The sequence below is a fragment of the Artemia sp. Qi Xiang Cuo genome, chromosome 2 (genome assembly GCF_049724085.1).
Source record: "Artemia sp. Qi Xiang Cuo chromosome 2, ASM4972408v1, whole genome shotgun sequence".
NCBI classification, from domain to species: Eukaryota; Metazoa; Arthropoda; class Branchiopoda; order Anostraca; family Artemiidae; genus Artemia; species Artemia sp. Qi Xiang Cuo.
In genome coordinates, this window is record NC_142795.1 from 24,398,178 (window position 1) to 24,413,705 (window position 15,528).

Consider the following 15,528-nt stretch of genomic DNA (forward strand, 5'->3'; position numbering starts at 1 on the left):
TAAAAAATACACTACACCCATCCCTAACAGGCTTGCATAAATTTGTTTATTAAAAGTGTTACTTTTGTATGGACTGGGAATATGTTTAGGGACAAACGCACCACCAAGCGACAGTGTGTTTTCCGAAACTAATGGAATTTAAATACACATTTAATTAATAGGTCTATGATAATAAAAAATAATAACAGCAACAGCAACTGAACGTTGAATAATTCTAAATATCTATAGGAAAATCGCATTATTTCGAGGAAGGCATAAACCCCATCCTCCAACTTACTTGAATGGTAGAACAGAAGGTCTATAGTTAGAATATTGGGTTCAATTTTTGCACTAGTACTACTAAAATTTCCCCTTTTCACTTACATTTTGTCGAGTTTTAAGTAACCTTAAGTGCTAATGCTTATGAAAAAATAACGTGGGATTCAATATTTGTGTTTTCCGACTCCCAAATCTAATATTATCTTTGAAACAAATGGTAATGCATCTAAGCTGTTTCATTATTAACAAACTGAACCAGAGTCAAAATAAAACATTTAAATGATTTTTTTTGCTAAAGGATTTGAACCCTCCTTATCTATTTAATTTATTTCTACATAACGCCAAGACACCTCATCCTAGCGCAAAGCGATCCGAGGCCACACCGGGGCAAATCGTGACAACTGCTTGGCTATATTTACCTCGACGGCCACACAAGGCTGGTTCCATGCGGCTTTATTCCTTAAGCTGTCTCAGGATGGTACAATCACCACTGACTTGAAATCCTTTGTCCGTGAGGACAAGGGTTCGAGTCCTGCTGTCCCTGGTTATTTAATTTACAATGGGGGTCAGTGGTGTGACTCCGTAACCTCATCCAGAGTCCTCCCAGCTCTAAATGGGCACCTGGAGAAATCTAGGGAAGGTAAACAGGAAGGGTGTGCAAAGGTACAGGATGGCCGGCCCCTCTGCACTTCTTGACTGGATAATGAAACGGAGATTAGCACCGCCGAAGTGACTGTAAGGTCCAATACCGTCTTCTTTATTTTTATTTTTTTTCAAAGAAGGCAATAAAGCAACAAAGGCAAATCACACGATATAACGGGACAAAATGCGAAACCCAATATTTCAGGGACACACCTATCAATTTCAGTCATATGCTAATCCATTAGCATCACTTAAACTAAAACAACTTAATATTTTTTCATGTAGCTTTAGAGTGCCAGTGATACACAACAACCTCACATCAAAATAGTTTACTCATTTAAGAAACATGGCACGCCCACAGAGGTGCAATGTCATTACAATATACTGTGGAATATGCGGTGTGGAGGCGTGTAATGCGTTGCTTAACTAAATACAAGAATCGGTTTCGCTAAAATTATTCCAAAAAAACATTAAAAAATACTTGATTGAGTAGATTTAAAAAGTGTTTATTTGTTTGATTTTTTGATTGTCTAGTTTTTCCACTCAGTGTTTTGTGAGTAAGGTATGTGTCCCCTTTGAGGCAACAATTTTTCCAAGTGATTTATTTCTTTCTTTTCCTGTGTAAGTGATTTATTTCTTAAATTCCAGTATTAGCCGTTTATAGTCTCTGGCATGTTGGTAGTGCAGGAATATGTGTATGTATTGTTTTATTTTGTTAATAAAACAAGTCAATTCCATTAAAGTTGAAAAAAAGGTAGATCTAGTGTGTTTTCATAAATGTAGGTGTTCTCATAAGCATATTTGTTTCCCATACTTTTTATTCAAATTTAACATAAGACAACAATTTTTATTTCTTTCGAAGATCAAATTCAATTTCAACAGCAAATTAGAATTTTGGAAAAAGTCTATGGACAAGTGTTTTGTTCCAAACACTTATTTAATCTATGAATAATCATAGATCAGCAGTTGTATTTAATTTTATTTTTAGCTCAAAAGCTAATTTAATCACCAGAAAAGGGGTCATTAAAGCCGAAAACTAACAGGTTCTTAAGAATATAAGTACAGCTTAGTTACCTGAGGGAGGGTCGTGACGGAGGGCTGAGTGACTAGTCTTGTATCCAATAGGAAATCTCTTAAAGCAGGTTGGGTATACGTTGCCAAGCAACTGAGGACGGATGTAACAATTAAGTTGATGCTTAAGTCGTTTGTAAGCCAGCTATCTACGCGGTATAGAAGAAGCACAAGAAAATTTCCTAGAATTATAAAATAAAAATTTCAAATATATCTTACGCGTTCCAAGCACAGGAAGAGGCATCGTATCTCTAAATATAGTCATTCGTTAAAGTTTTTTTTTAATTTTCTAGATTAGTCCTAGCACTATTTACTTAAGACTCTAGGGGTTTAAATAAATAGCCCCCTTCACCTATGGATACACCAAAGAACCAGTTCGGCTTCAAAGGAAAAAAAGAAGAGATATAGGCCTATAATCAAAGTTAATGTTACCGAATATACATTGATGCTTTTTTTCAGTCTTTGCCTGCTGGATTAAGAAAAATTAGTTAATCTAATATCAGAGAGCTATTTCAATTTAATAGGCTTACATAAAGGTTACACTTGAAACGGTGATATACAAGAGCCGGTAAAAAAAATGACGAGACATTAAAAAAAAAATATTTATTCTAAAAAAAACAAAAAAAACTGGATATATAGATTTTTATATTTTTGTTTGGATTGTAAATGGAAAAGCTGTGTGGTCCAAGATATTATTTACATAAAGATTAGAGCAGGTTCAAAAACTGGTTTGGCTGTAGCCAGCTGTAGGTGAAGATGAGGTAAAATAAAAAGTAAAACCAATTCTAAACTTTTACCAAAAACAATTCTTTCTTTAATTATATAAATTATTTTTTAATTGGATATATCCATAATTTTACTAAAACTGTATTCAAGTTGTTTATTAGAATTTTATAGGAAAAATTTAGCTCTGTCTTATCTGTACTTTCCTTTAAATTTGGAATGTAACACTTATTTGTCTTTCTTGGCAATGCATTTGGAATAAAAGGCAAATTTGGATAACTTCAAGATATTGTGCTAAATTACATTATTATTAATCTTCAGTGTTAAAAAAGTATTCTTTTCTGCCAAGGGAACTTTACAAGAATGTTTTGCAATTAGGAAGGGCCAGTAGCCCAAGAAAGGCGTTAATAAGAGGGAATTAAGCGACTTTCAAACTGCATACGTAATTTTCTGTGCTAATTGGTCACTTTACTCTACGCTGATCAAACCTTTCACACTTAAACAAGCCTTTTCAGACTATGCATAAAACCATTAACACCATGGTCAAAACTGATTACAATCAAGACAATCAAATCGTTCAATAGACAAAAACGTGGAATGAAGATTCGAGACTCGAGCTCTCATCAAGAATGAAAGGCTTATAGGAAAATTTTATGAATTTATTTCCAAAATTCATTAATAGATTGTGCAAGAAATCCATTTTGTTGCAATTATGTTGACGTTTCCGTAACGTAAGATAAGCTTACGTAACGTAAAATTACAGAAACGTCTTAAATTATGTTAGCATGAAAAGCTCTACGGTGTAGTGTGAAAGCATTAAAAAGAATTGCTGCATTTATATATTAGTAACTTTGAACATTTATTCCATAAACAAAGATAAAAGATTTGTGGCACTTATGTCGTTGATTTAAATTCGGGTTGAAGGGGGCGGTATTATTTCACATTTAGGGGCACCCTGGCAATGCCATTATTAAAAATGAATAGAAATTAAATACGAAAAAGCAATTTTTTTTTTTAAATGAAAGCAAAGAGCGACATTGAAACTTAAAACAAACAAAAATCATTCCGTGTTTGAGTGTGAATAATACCCACCCCCTGAGGATGGGGAAATCCCCTTCTCAACCCTCGCTCTTCGAACTAAATTCGACTTTTTGTTTCCAATGCTTTAAGAACGATTGATCAAACACAAGGGCAATCGGAAAAGGATAACAATCTTACGAGGCTGCCTTAGATCAGTTTCTATCTTCTCATCCCGATGAAGATTTTATCGTCAGTACCCGCTCTGTTGAAGATACCATCTGTAGACTGAAATGGAAAGGCTCATCGGCCATTGACGAAGTCAGTGCGATCCACTTGAAATACGGAGGTAAACTTCTGGCGGCACAGCTCTCTCTGCTTATCCAGATGATGTTCTCCCAATGAATTGATCCTGCATCGTTCTGCATTAAAGATTTAAGTCCCATTTTTAAAAAGGGAAAATCCGAAATTTAATGTTAAACATTCTGTTCGATAACTGTACCAACGTTCCTATGCATGCTTTTCGGGCTAATCTTCATACAGGAACTTAAAAAAGTGTGATACGCGTCTCAGCATCATATCCGCTTCAAGCGAAAACCTAGATGTGCTGATGCCTTAACAGTCGTTGCTAATGTCTTGATAGATGCCGAATCTTCTGGAGAGAGCCTTTCTTTGGCAGGACACGACATTAGACGTACATTCGACTCTCTAATCCATGCTGCGATGCTTTTGAAGGCGGCAAACGTGGGTTGAATCTAGCTGTCATTCGTTCTCTCAGATCCGACTATTCCAGATTACGGCTCCGACTGAAGCTACCTCCTGACAAGGGTTTGACCCCCATTCCACGCACCCGACTAGGTTCCAGTTAAGAAAGGAGCGCGTCAAGGATCAGTCACCTCTCCCGACCTTTTCAATAACTATGTCCTTGATGCACAAGATCAATATCCATCTTCGCTGATTCTGTCATCTGCTAACTTGTCTTTGGTATGTTACGCAGACGACATCCTGAATCTTAGCCGAATCCCTCAGCAGATAATTTATATCTTGGAAATCATTGAAGCCAAATATCTTAAAGTTGGACTTCAGTTCAACTCTTCAAAATCGGAAATCGTCCTATTCAATTGGAAAACTGATTTTTGTGTTCCTACCATTACCCTTGGTTCTAGCTCTGTCCAGCCAGTGGATCACTCATTTATCTAGGTTCAACCGGCTGCTTCTAGAAAGCTTGTATAACGCCATCGCTCTTCCTCACATTTTATATGCCACGCCCTTCAGGAAACTTCTCACTAAAACTGACCAGAATGTAATCAGAGCGATGTATTTTCGTTTTGCGAAGTATTTGCTTCGTCTACCTCCGTGGTATAGGAATTCGTATGTAATTGAAAATTTTAAAGTCACAGACCCTGACGTCGCCGTCGCTAGACGAATAGCGAAGCATAATAGAAAAATACACCAAAATCTACACGAATGGTCCCATCTGCTCATTCAGTGAATCAGTGATTCGTTTTCTTTGTTGGTTCAGTTTATTATAGTTTGTGTCTTCTTTTTTTTTTTTTTTATTTTTTCTTTTAAGTGCTCCGTCTTGTTGTATGTTGATTTGACGGGTTTTTCAATAAATAACAATAATAACAATAATAAAAAATATTTTTCACAAAGCCTTAATAATTGAAGAGCTTATTAATATGAATTTGTTTTAAACAACAAATATCCAAGTTTAATGTTTTAGAGCCAATCAGTAATTTTAAACTTTCAATTGCCCATAAACCACATTTGTTAGTCTCGAAAATTCTTTCAGTAGAGCGCAATAAAATTTAGCGTAAAGAGCAGGGAATTGAGTCGAGAGCAGCAGTGTCACAAGCGGATTAACTCCATTTCATTCAGAGTTTCAATGTCGTTCTTTATTTTTATCAGAGGCAACGGTGTAGCGTTGCCTATAGTAAAGGCCAAACGGCTCCAATGTTTTATTATTTATTTATTATTATTATTTTTTTTCCCAGAGGCACTTCATATGGAAGGGGTCGTCGTAGAAACTTCAAAGTGGGCTCGTTTATTTGGAAATCAAGAGCTCTAGTTCAATTTTTAATAGTCGAAAGTGATTGTAGGGAAACTAGACCCCCCTCCCCCCGACGCCCATCATTCCCCCAAACACATCCAATCAAAATTTTGGGATAGCCATTTTGTTCAGCGTAGTTGATTTTCAGAAAAGAAAATATATTTTTGAGGAGGACACTCCCCCACAACCCTCAGGACAAGGGTTTTAAGTTATGCCCTGGGGGCATGTAAGCTTTTATAGACGGCGTTGTCGTAGAAACTTCAAAACAGGCTCATTCGATTGGAAATTCAAAGTTTTTAATAGTTGAAAGTGATTGAAGGGCAACTAGCCCCCCCCCCACGCCCATCATTCCCCCAAACACATCCAATCAAAATTTTGAGATCGCCATTTTGTTCAGCGTAGTTGATTTCCAGATAGAAAATATGTTTTTGAGGAGGACACTCCCGCACAACCTTCAAGGCAAGGGTTTTAAGTTATGCCCTGGGGGCATATAAGGTTTTTTATAGAAGGCGTTGTCGTAGAAACTTCAAAAAAGGCTCATTCGATTGGAAATTAATAGTCGAAAGTGATTTAAGGACAACTACCCCCCCCCCCCCCACGCCCACCTTTTCCCCAAACACATCCAATCAAAATTTTGAGACAGCCATTTTATTAAACGTAGTTTTAAGGTCTGGAAATTAGGTCTTTGAGGATGACAACTCCCTCACAGCACTCAGGGCAAGGATTGTAAGTTATGCCCTGGGGGCATATAAGGTTTTGTATAGACAACGTTGTCGTAGAAACTTAAGAAAGGTCTCATTCGATTGAAAATTCAAATGGCTAGTTCCCTTTTTAATAATCGAAAGTGATTCTAAGGCAACTGACACCCCTTCCATGGTCACCATTTCCCCAAACACATCCAATCAAAATTTTGGTATAGCCATTTTGTTCAACGTTGTTGAAAGCTCTGGAAATTATATGTTTGAGCAGGACACTCCCCCGACAGCCTTCAGGGGCAAAGGTAATAAGTTATGCCCTGGGGGCATATATAGTTCTTCTGGAAGGAATATTCATATAAACTTCAGAGAGGGCTCATTTGATTTGAAATTGAAAGTTCTAATTCACTTTGTAAGCGTCAAAATAAATATATATATATATATATATATATATATATATATATATATATATATATATATATATATATATATATATATATATATATATATATATATATATATATATATTGGAGGGTAACAAGCTTTCCCCCCCCCCCAAACCCTTTTTTACCAAATGCATCCAATAAAAGTTTTAGATAGCTATTTTGTTAAAAACAGTTCAAAGATCATATTACAAAAATTCTAGTGTTGACACAACCCACCAGGGCCCGGGGCCGGCGTTGTAAGTTACGCCCTGGGGGCATATATGGGTCTTATGGAAGGGATGCTCGTATTAACTTCAAAGAGGGCTCATTTGATTGGCAATTAAAAGTTCTAGTTCACTTTTTAAGAGTCAATAGAGATTGGAGGGCACCTAGCCCCCCCCCTCTCCTCTCGCTTTACGCCCCTTTTTCATCAAACCCATCCGATAAGAACTTTGAGATAGCTTTTTTTAAAATAGTGCAAAGACCATATAACGAAAACTCAGGGGTCAACACAGCCCCCCAGGGTCCGAGGGCAGGTGTTGTAAGTTATGCCCTTGGGGAATATATGGTTCTTATTGAAGGGATGCTCGTAAAAAACTCAGAGATAGCTCATTTGATTGGAAATTGAAAGTTATAGTTAATTTTTTTCGAGTCAAAAGAGATTGGAGGGCAACTACTCCCCCACGCCCCTTTTTCCCCAAATGCATCCAATAAAAATTTTTAGATAGTCATTAAGTTAAAAATTTCTCAAAAGTCAGATAACACAAACTCAGATGTCGTCACAACCCCTCAGGGCCCGGGGGCAGGCGTTGTAAGTTATGCCCTGGGGCATATATTGTTCGTATGAAAGAGATGCTCGTATAAACTTCAGAGAGGGTTCATTTGATTGGATATTGAAAGTTCGAGCTCACTTTTTAATAGTCGAAGAGATCCGAGGGCAGCTATCTCCCAACCCATCTGATGAAAATTTTGAGATAGACATCTTTTCAAAAATAGTTCAAAGGTCGGATAAGAAAACAATCCGGTGTCAATAGAACCCCCCAGGGCAGAGGGGAAGGCATTCTAAGTTATGTCATAAGGGCATGTATGGTTCCTATGAAAGAGATGCTCGTATAAACTTCATAGAGGGCTCATTTGATTGGAAATGGAAAGATCTAGTTCACTTTTTGAGAGTCAAGAGAGTTAAACTAGCCCCACCCCACGCTCTTTTTTCCCAAACCCGTCCCCTACAAATTTTGAGATAGCCCGTCTTTTGGAAATTGTCCAAAAATTAGATAACAGAAACACCCCCCCCCCAGAGCCCGGGGAAAAGCCGTTGCAAGTGTTGTCCTGGGGGCGTTTATATCTCTCATGAAAGGGATGCTCGTATAAACTTCAGAGAGGGCTCATTTGATTGGAAATTGAAAAGTCTAGTTCACTTTTTAAGAGTCAAAAGATCTCCAAGGACACCTAGCCCCCCCTTCCCCACACACCCTTTTTTCCCCAATCCCTTCCGATAGATATGTTTTAATAGCCATTTCATTAAAAATAGTTCGAAGGTCAGATAAGAAAAATTCCTGTGTCGACACAACCTCCCAGGAGCTGGAGGGAGGCGCTGTAAGTAATGCTCTAGGGACATATATAGTTCTTATTGAAGGGATGCTCATATAAACTTTGGAGAGGGCTCATTTGATTCGAAATTTAAAGTTCTTGTTCACTTTTTAAGAGTCAAAAGAGATCGCAGGGCAACTAGTCTCCCCCCTTTCTCCACACCCTAAATGCATCAGATAAAAATTTTGAGATAGACATTTTGTTAAAAATAGTTCAAAGTTCTGATAACAAAAAAATCAGGTGTCGACACAGCCCCCCAGGGCCCAGGGGTAGGCGTTGTAAGTTATGCCCTGGGGGCATATATGGTTTTTATGGAAGGAATGCTCGTATAAGATTTCTAGAGGGCTCATTTGATTGGAAATTGAAAGTTGTAATTGCCTTTTTAAGAGTCAAAAGTGATTGGAGGGCAGTTAGCCTACTCCCACCTTTACGTATGGTCATTTCGTTAAAAATACTTCAAAGATCAGATAAGAAAAACTCCTGTGTCAAAACAACCCCTCCCCCCCAGGGCCGGGGAAGGCGTTGTAAGTATGGCTCTGGGGGCATATATGGCTCTTATGGAACGTTTGCTCGTATAATCTTCAGAGAGGGTTCATTTGAATGGAAACTAAAAGTTGTAGTTCATTTTCTCAGAGTGAAAAAAGATCAGAGGGCCACTAGCCCCTCCCGTCCTCAATGCCTTTGGGCGTATTGTATGGATAAACCCATCCGATAAAAATTTCAGGTGACCATTTTGTTAAAGATAGTTCAACCATCAGATATTAAACCTCCGGGGTCGATACAACCCCCCAGGACCCAGAGATAAGTGTTGTAAGTTATACTCTGGGGATATATATGGTTCTTATATAGGGGATACTCGTTATCAACTTCAGAGAAGGCTCATTTTATTGAAAATAGCAATCTCTAGTTCGCTTTTAAAGAGTCAAAAGAGATCAAAGCTTAATCTAGTCTCCGACACCCCTTTTCCCCAAGCCCATCCGATAAAATTTTGAGATAGCAGTTTTGTTAAAAATAGTTCAAACATCAGATAATAAAACTCCGAGGTTGACACAAACCCATTTTTTCACTTTGATATTGTTACTTTGATGTCAGTTTTGATACTTTGATGAATATTTGATTATTTTTTTTTAAGTTTGATTTTGAAATAAGGAATTTTTTGCAATCAAAAACGAACAAAAATTAATAAAAAAAAAAAAATTCCGAAAAATAAGTTTTTCAAAGAAAAGTAAAGGCCATTTTAAACTTAAGCTGAGCAGATACAAATACCTTTTAAAATTCAAACTCAAAATGACCAAAAATTATTATTAAAGAATAAATGAAACCCGAAACCAACAGAAATTGAATAAGCATTTATAGCAAAAACATACAACAAGAAATAATATAAATGAATAAATAGATCTTAGAGCAAATAATGCTTAGATTGAATATGAAAATTAAGCTTAAAACGAAAAAGAATATTTTCCTATTAAAGCATAAATGAAACTTCAAACGAACAGAAATTAAATAAACAATAAATGCATAAAACATGCAACAAATTTTAATGCAAATTAATAAATAAACATTAAAATGAGCGACACTTAAATTGAATATGGAAATCAAGCTTGAAACGAAAAAAATCACCACAAACAAGAGTTTGGGTATGACCTCCTTCTCTCACTGTAAAAGTCTAAAACCTACTGTGTCATTGGCGCTTTACTGAAAACCAATTTTATGACAAATATTTTCTTTTGTACTTAATGTCGAAAATAAACATTAAAATTATAGTAAAATTTTGAACTGATGAGCTTTCAGCAATTAATAACATTATAAATAAAATATTCAGTTTAATTTATTAGCTCTTTTTAAAGTTGTTAAAGATGAATATAGTTTCCCTACAGACAAGTGTTTGGATACTGCCTCCTTTCCTAACTGTAAATAAAAACCAAAAGCCTACTGCGTCACTGGCGCTTAACTGAAAACGGATTATATTACGAATATTTTCTTTTCCAGTTCTTACAGTATTGAAAATAAAAATACAATTAAAGTAAAATATATTCTGAATATTCAACAATTACGGATCTTTTAACAATTAATATTATTATTCATAAATTATTGAAATTAATATAGTTTATACTTTAAAAACCTGTACAAGACGCATATAGTTTTCAGTAAAGCACCAATGACGCAGTAAGTTTTAGAGTTTTACAGTGAGAGGAGGAGGTCATACCCAAACTCTTGTTTGTAGCGATTTTTGTTTTTTTCAAGCTTGATTTGCATATTAAATTAAATTTTCACTCATTTTATTGTTTATCTATTCATTTGCGACAATATTTGTTGTACGTATGTTTTTTGAATTGATTGTTTACTTAATTGGAGTTCGTTATGGTTGTAATTTATTCTTTAAACTGAAGTTCTGCTCGTTTTGAGTTTGAATTTTAAAAGGTATTTGTATCTGCTGAGCTTAAGTTTAAGATGGCCTTTACTTTCCTTTGAAAAACTTTTTTTTTGGAAAGTTTTTTAGTTAATTTGAAAAAAAATCGATTGTTTGAAATTTTTTTAAAGAACAACTAATTTTCTTAACTATGGATATTTAACTACAAGCCCTTGACAAGTGGGATTTCGACTACTTTATGTCAATTTTGACCAATGTTAGGAATAGCTTAGATTTAACCAAATTTAAGCCTTAGATCCGTTGAAAAAAAAAGAAAAAGTAGATAAATGATTAACCGATGATGTCAAACTTGTCATGATGTCAAACCGAATTCAGGAGGATTTCACTGGCAGTAATTTTGACAATACATGTGGAAAATTTGTATTTCAAATATTAAAACAAATAAGTCAAATAATAAGACAGATAAGTCAAATAATAAGACAAATAATGGACAAATAATCAGTTTTTAGCGTAAACCACCAAAGAAAGTGAAAAAAAAAGAAACTTTGGTAATCTTATTGGAAACTTCGGTTACTATACAATAACACACAAAAAAAAATCATTTCGTTGTTATCACAGTTTTAAAATAATAAATGATTTACATGATATTACTATTAAATCGTTCTCAGTTTAGATGATATTTATAGTCACTTTCTGTTTAACTTAACTGAAGTCAGTTTAATTGACTTGACTTAAATTGAATCAAGATCTAAACAAGTAGTTGCATGCTCTCAATGCAGTTTTACTTAACTTGTATTTGATTTATAATTAAAGAGTCAGTGCTATATATGCACATAGTATAAGCAAATAGAGGGAGACAGAAAACTCTCTTGGAGTGAAGAAGCACGAGGCTTCAAAAATGTGTTCTTGGGTTCAAATACCATATATCTTTTTTTGATAAAAATTTTGTAGAAAAGATAAAAACAGTGTTCAAAGGGATGAAATCTTCAATCCCTATTCCCCTGTGTGTAGGTATTATTAACACATTCACCGGTAGTGGTTCATTTGCTTACCGATATCCAGTTCCATTTCTATTTCATCATCAGCTTCTTCTATTAGATCTTCATCATCTTTGCGCTCAACTGGAGCTTCTTCACTGTCTTCCCTCATCATCGACCAAAATTCGAGTTGCTGTTGCAAATTATCACTGACAAAGTTCGAATCCAAATCCAACGAAAAAGGTTCACTTCGAAAATTTAGACTTTCATAGCCACTACTTTCTGCCGGCGATCTTATATTCATTTCTTGCAAAATATGTGTTAGCTGTTCAACAGCATCTTGGTATAAACCGTCACTTTTTATTTGTATAATAGGATCCTCAAAAAATTCACGATCACTATTCTGTTCTTTTTGACTATCACTATTCGCTTTTTCTTCTTTAGGCAGTGCAACACTCAACTTCCGCCGTTTTGGAGTTGCCACACGTTCCCTTAGCATTTTTTTTGCTTCAGAAATTGTTGGATTTCGCCAGTCATATCTGTAAGTCCAGTACTGAGTCGCCTTTATAGTTCCACAGATTCTTGACCGGGCTTCTAATAGATAACAATGAAATTGATGCATTTCAGTTTCATCTGGCGGCTTCAACCCGTTAACCGGTGTACTAGTTGCATCTTGATAAAGTTTCCGAGCAATAGAGGGCGTGCTTAAAATGGCGTTGACTATTGTGTCTTTCGTTTTGTTTGTGCGGCTTGGACTAGATTCCACTATAGATCCCTTCCTCTCGTCAACCTTTGGAAAAAAATCAATTTTATAATACATAGTAAGCCAGGATTCAAGAAATTGTCATAAATGCAAAAAGTACATAAATGCAAGAGCAAGAAATTGTCATAAATGAAAAAGTACAAAAAGTATTTTAATCGAGTTACATTTGCTTGTGTTTCAATTCCGTTAAAGGAATCATTAAAGAATAGTTAAAGGTGTCTTTTTTTTCTCGTATCATTACTTACGCGTGTAAGTCTTCTTGAAATTCATGTTATGATTGAAACGCATAGACTAAAAATATCCCTTCCCAATACATGTATATATATACATATATATAGTATGTATATATATAAATATATATATATATATATATATATATATATATATATATATATATATATATATATATATATATATATATATATATATATATGTATACACATGTATATATATATATTAAAACTTAAAAACGAATTAAAAACTTAAAACGAACAGAAATTATTCCGTATATGAAAGGGGCTGTCCCCTCATCAACGCCTCGCTCTTTACGCTAAATTTTGACTCTTGTCTCACAACTTTATTTTTTAAAACAATAAAAAACTTTAGCGTAAAGAGCGAGGCGTTGAGGAGGGGACAACCCCTTTCATATACGGAATAATTTCTGTTCGTTTTAAGTTTCAATGTCGCTCCTTACTTTCAGTTTAAAAAACTTGTTTTTTTATTTAATTTATACATATATATATATATATATATATATATATATATATATATATATATATATATATATATATATATATATATATATATATATATATATATATATATATATATATATATATATATATTATATATTACCTTACTTTCAGTTTAAAAATTGTTTTATTTATTTATATATATATATATATATATATATATATATATATATATATGAACATCAAAGATGATGCCCAGATATATAACATCACCAACCCTAAGATTACTCATCTACTAACAGTTACTATAGTACAGTGGCTGTAGGACTGTCTTCCTGAAAACATATCACCGTTACTTAAGTCAGGAGTTACCAGAGAGATGTCATCAACCTATCGGGTTTCAGCAATTTGAATTATAGCAGAAAAAAATTTCATCGCATGCTATTTTCACACATAATATAAAGAGACTAACGAATTTCTCCATAAAAGCCAAACTTGAACTTCACTCCCGTTTTCCCCTCCTACCCCTCCCCCCCCTCTTCTCTCTCACAGAAAGCGTAGGGCAACGAAAAAAACAAAAAAAAATCCTATCCAGTGAAAACAATCACCGTTACTTAAGTCAGGAGTTACCAGAGAGATGTCATCAACCTATCGGGTTTCAGCAATTTGAGTTATAGCAGAAAAAAAAACTACCACTACCACCCAGCCGTCATCAGTGCACAAATAATAATTAATAGTGCAACAATATTAAAATAGATGTGATTCGGAGCTGAGGACGGCTGAGCTTGGGTCTCGGATCAAAATATTTTTCACTTGTTTTCACTGGATGTGAATTAATATTTGATAGTTGCTTACATTTGATGTTAAATTGAGATCTTTGACAGGACTGGCATTCGGTGTATAATATTCAGTTGCATCCAAAGCGGGCTCCGCCTCCTGGCTTTGAACTTTCGGTATAAGCGACAGAAATTTCTCTGCACTATGGAGAAGTGATGTCTTAAGTTGATTATTTTCCGCGATTAACAGGTGCCTGCCCGTGAGAAGTCCCCGAAATACTAAAAACAGCATGATATCTTCACAGTGCAAACTGACAAGTGTGTGCAGTAGCGTCAGGGTTGCCAAACAAAGAGCCTAAAATAGAGATAACAATGATAGAAATACAGCATCGGTCTATTCCAAACAGGTGAGTTACGAAAAGTATAAAAGGTATGTATCCATTGTGAAAATTCTGCAAATCCAGAATGTCAAAATTTGATTAATTTTTTATTTAATTCGGTGGGACGAAGGAACTGAATCAAAATTGACAATAGTCGTTCTGACAAGAATCGAATTGGGAAACGAGTAAATTTTCTCATTTCTCAAACGATTCTATTTTGAAACCAAAGAGAGCAAAATCCCAAGAAAAACAAAAAAACAAAACAACAGGTCTATGGATAGTAGAAAGAAAAGAAAAGACAAAAAACATGACGGATACTTCACCTGTATGATTCTAGGCGTCTTCAGCGCTAAAAATAGAAATAATTTAAGACATAATCACCTAAAAGAGAAAAGATAAAATCTGAAATTAACCTATAAAATTTGGAATTAATCTAAAAATTGTATATAAAATCTAGAACTAGACAAAATTAAGCAACGATAGTTGCTCAAATTGTTTATATCTACGCTGTGGTGAACGATGGAGAAGTGGCTATATGTATATTTATATATTGGTTGTATTTTTTAAATTTTATTTTTTATATTTTACTGGGTTTAACTAGCCTTTGAGGTAGCCAAGAAGAATGACAAACAAATTGAGGAACGAGGTGCCTCTTTGTAGACCCGTGCTCGAAAAGGGGGTGGGGGGTTCTTATGTATATAGTCCATTGCTAAAGAAAGCCATTATTGAAATACAAATCTTCCATTTATCATCTCATACCAATCAGAGGATAAGTTTCTTTGAGCGGGCCACATAGTTTTCTAAGGGCAACAAAAAATCGCTGAAATGTTGGAGATTTATTGCAAACTGGACACACAAGAAGGAGGGGAGAAGGATAGGACTGGCATTTCCAAATTCTCAATATTTGTACATCTCTCACGGATGCATCAGAGGTGCGGGGAAATTCCTCTAAGACTGGCCAGTGCGACCTCCGGGAGTTTATAGAAATCTAGGCTTAAATAACAACTTATTTGCACTTACAGAATCATTTTCACCCTTAGGGGGGTAACTGGAGATCGGTCGCGGCTAGTACAATGTTTCTCAACTGTCTAAGTC

At 35.0% G+C, this 15,528-nt stretch overlaps 1 protein-coding gene across 5 annotated transcripts in view; it reads right to left on the minus strand.

Moving 5' to 3' along the window:
- Positions 1-15,528, minus strand: part of LOC148955031 (FHF complex subunit HOOK-interacting protein 1B) — a 76,422-nt gene that overhangs the window by 12,146 nt on the left and 48,748 nt on the right. For all 5 annotated transcript variants that reach the window (XR_016142820.1, XM_089099840.1, XM_089099847.1 and 2 more), the window contains 3 exons: positions 14,133-14,408; positions 11,898-12,612; positions 1,975-2,153 (listed from right to left, as the gene is read on the minus strand). Coding sequence is in view for 4 of the 5 variants with exons in the window: in XM_089099840.1 (XP_088955966.1) it covers positions 1,975-2,153; positions 11,898-12,612; positions 14,133-14,408 (1,170 nt within the window). In the remaining variant the exon portion in view is untranslated. The remainder of the gene's footprint in view (positions 1-1,974; positions 2,154-11,897; positions 12,613-14,132; positions 14,409-15,528) is intronic.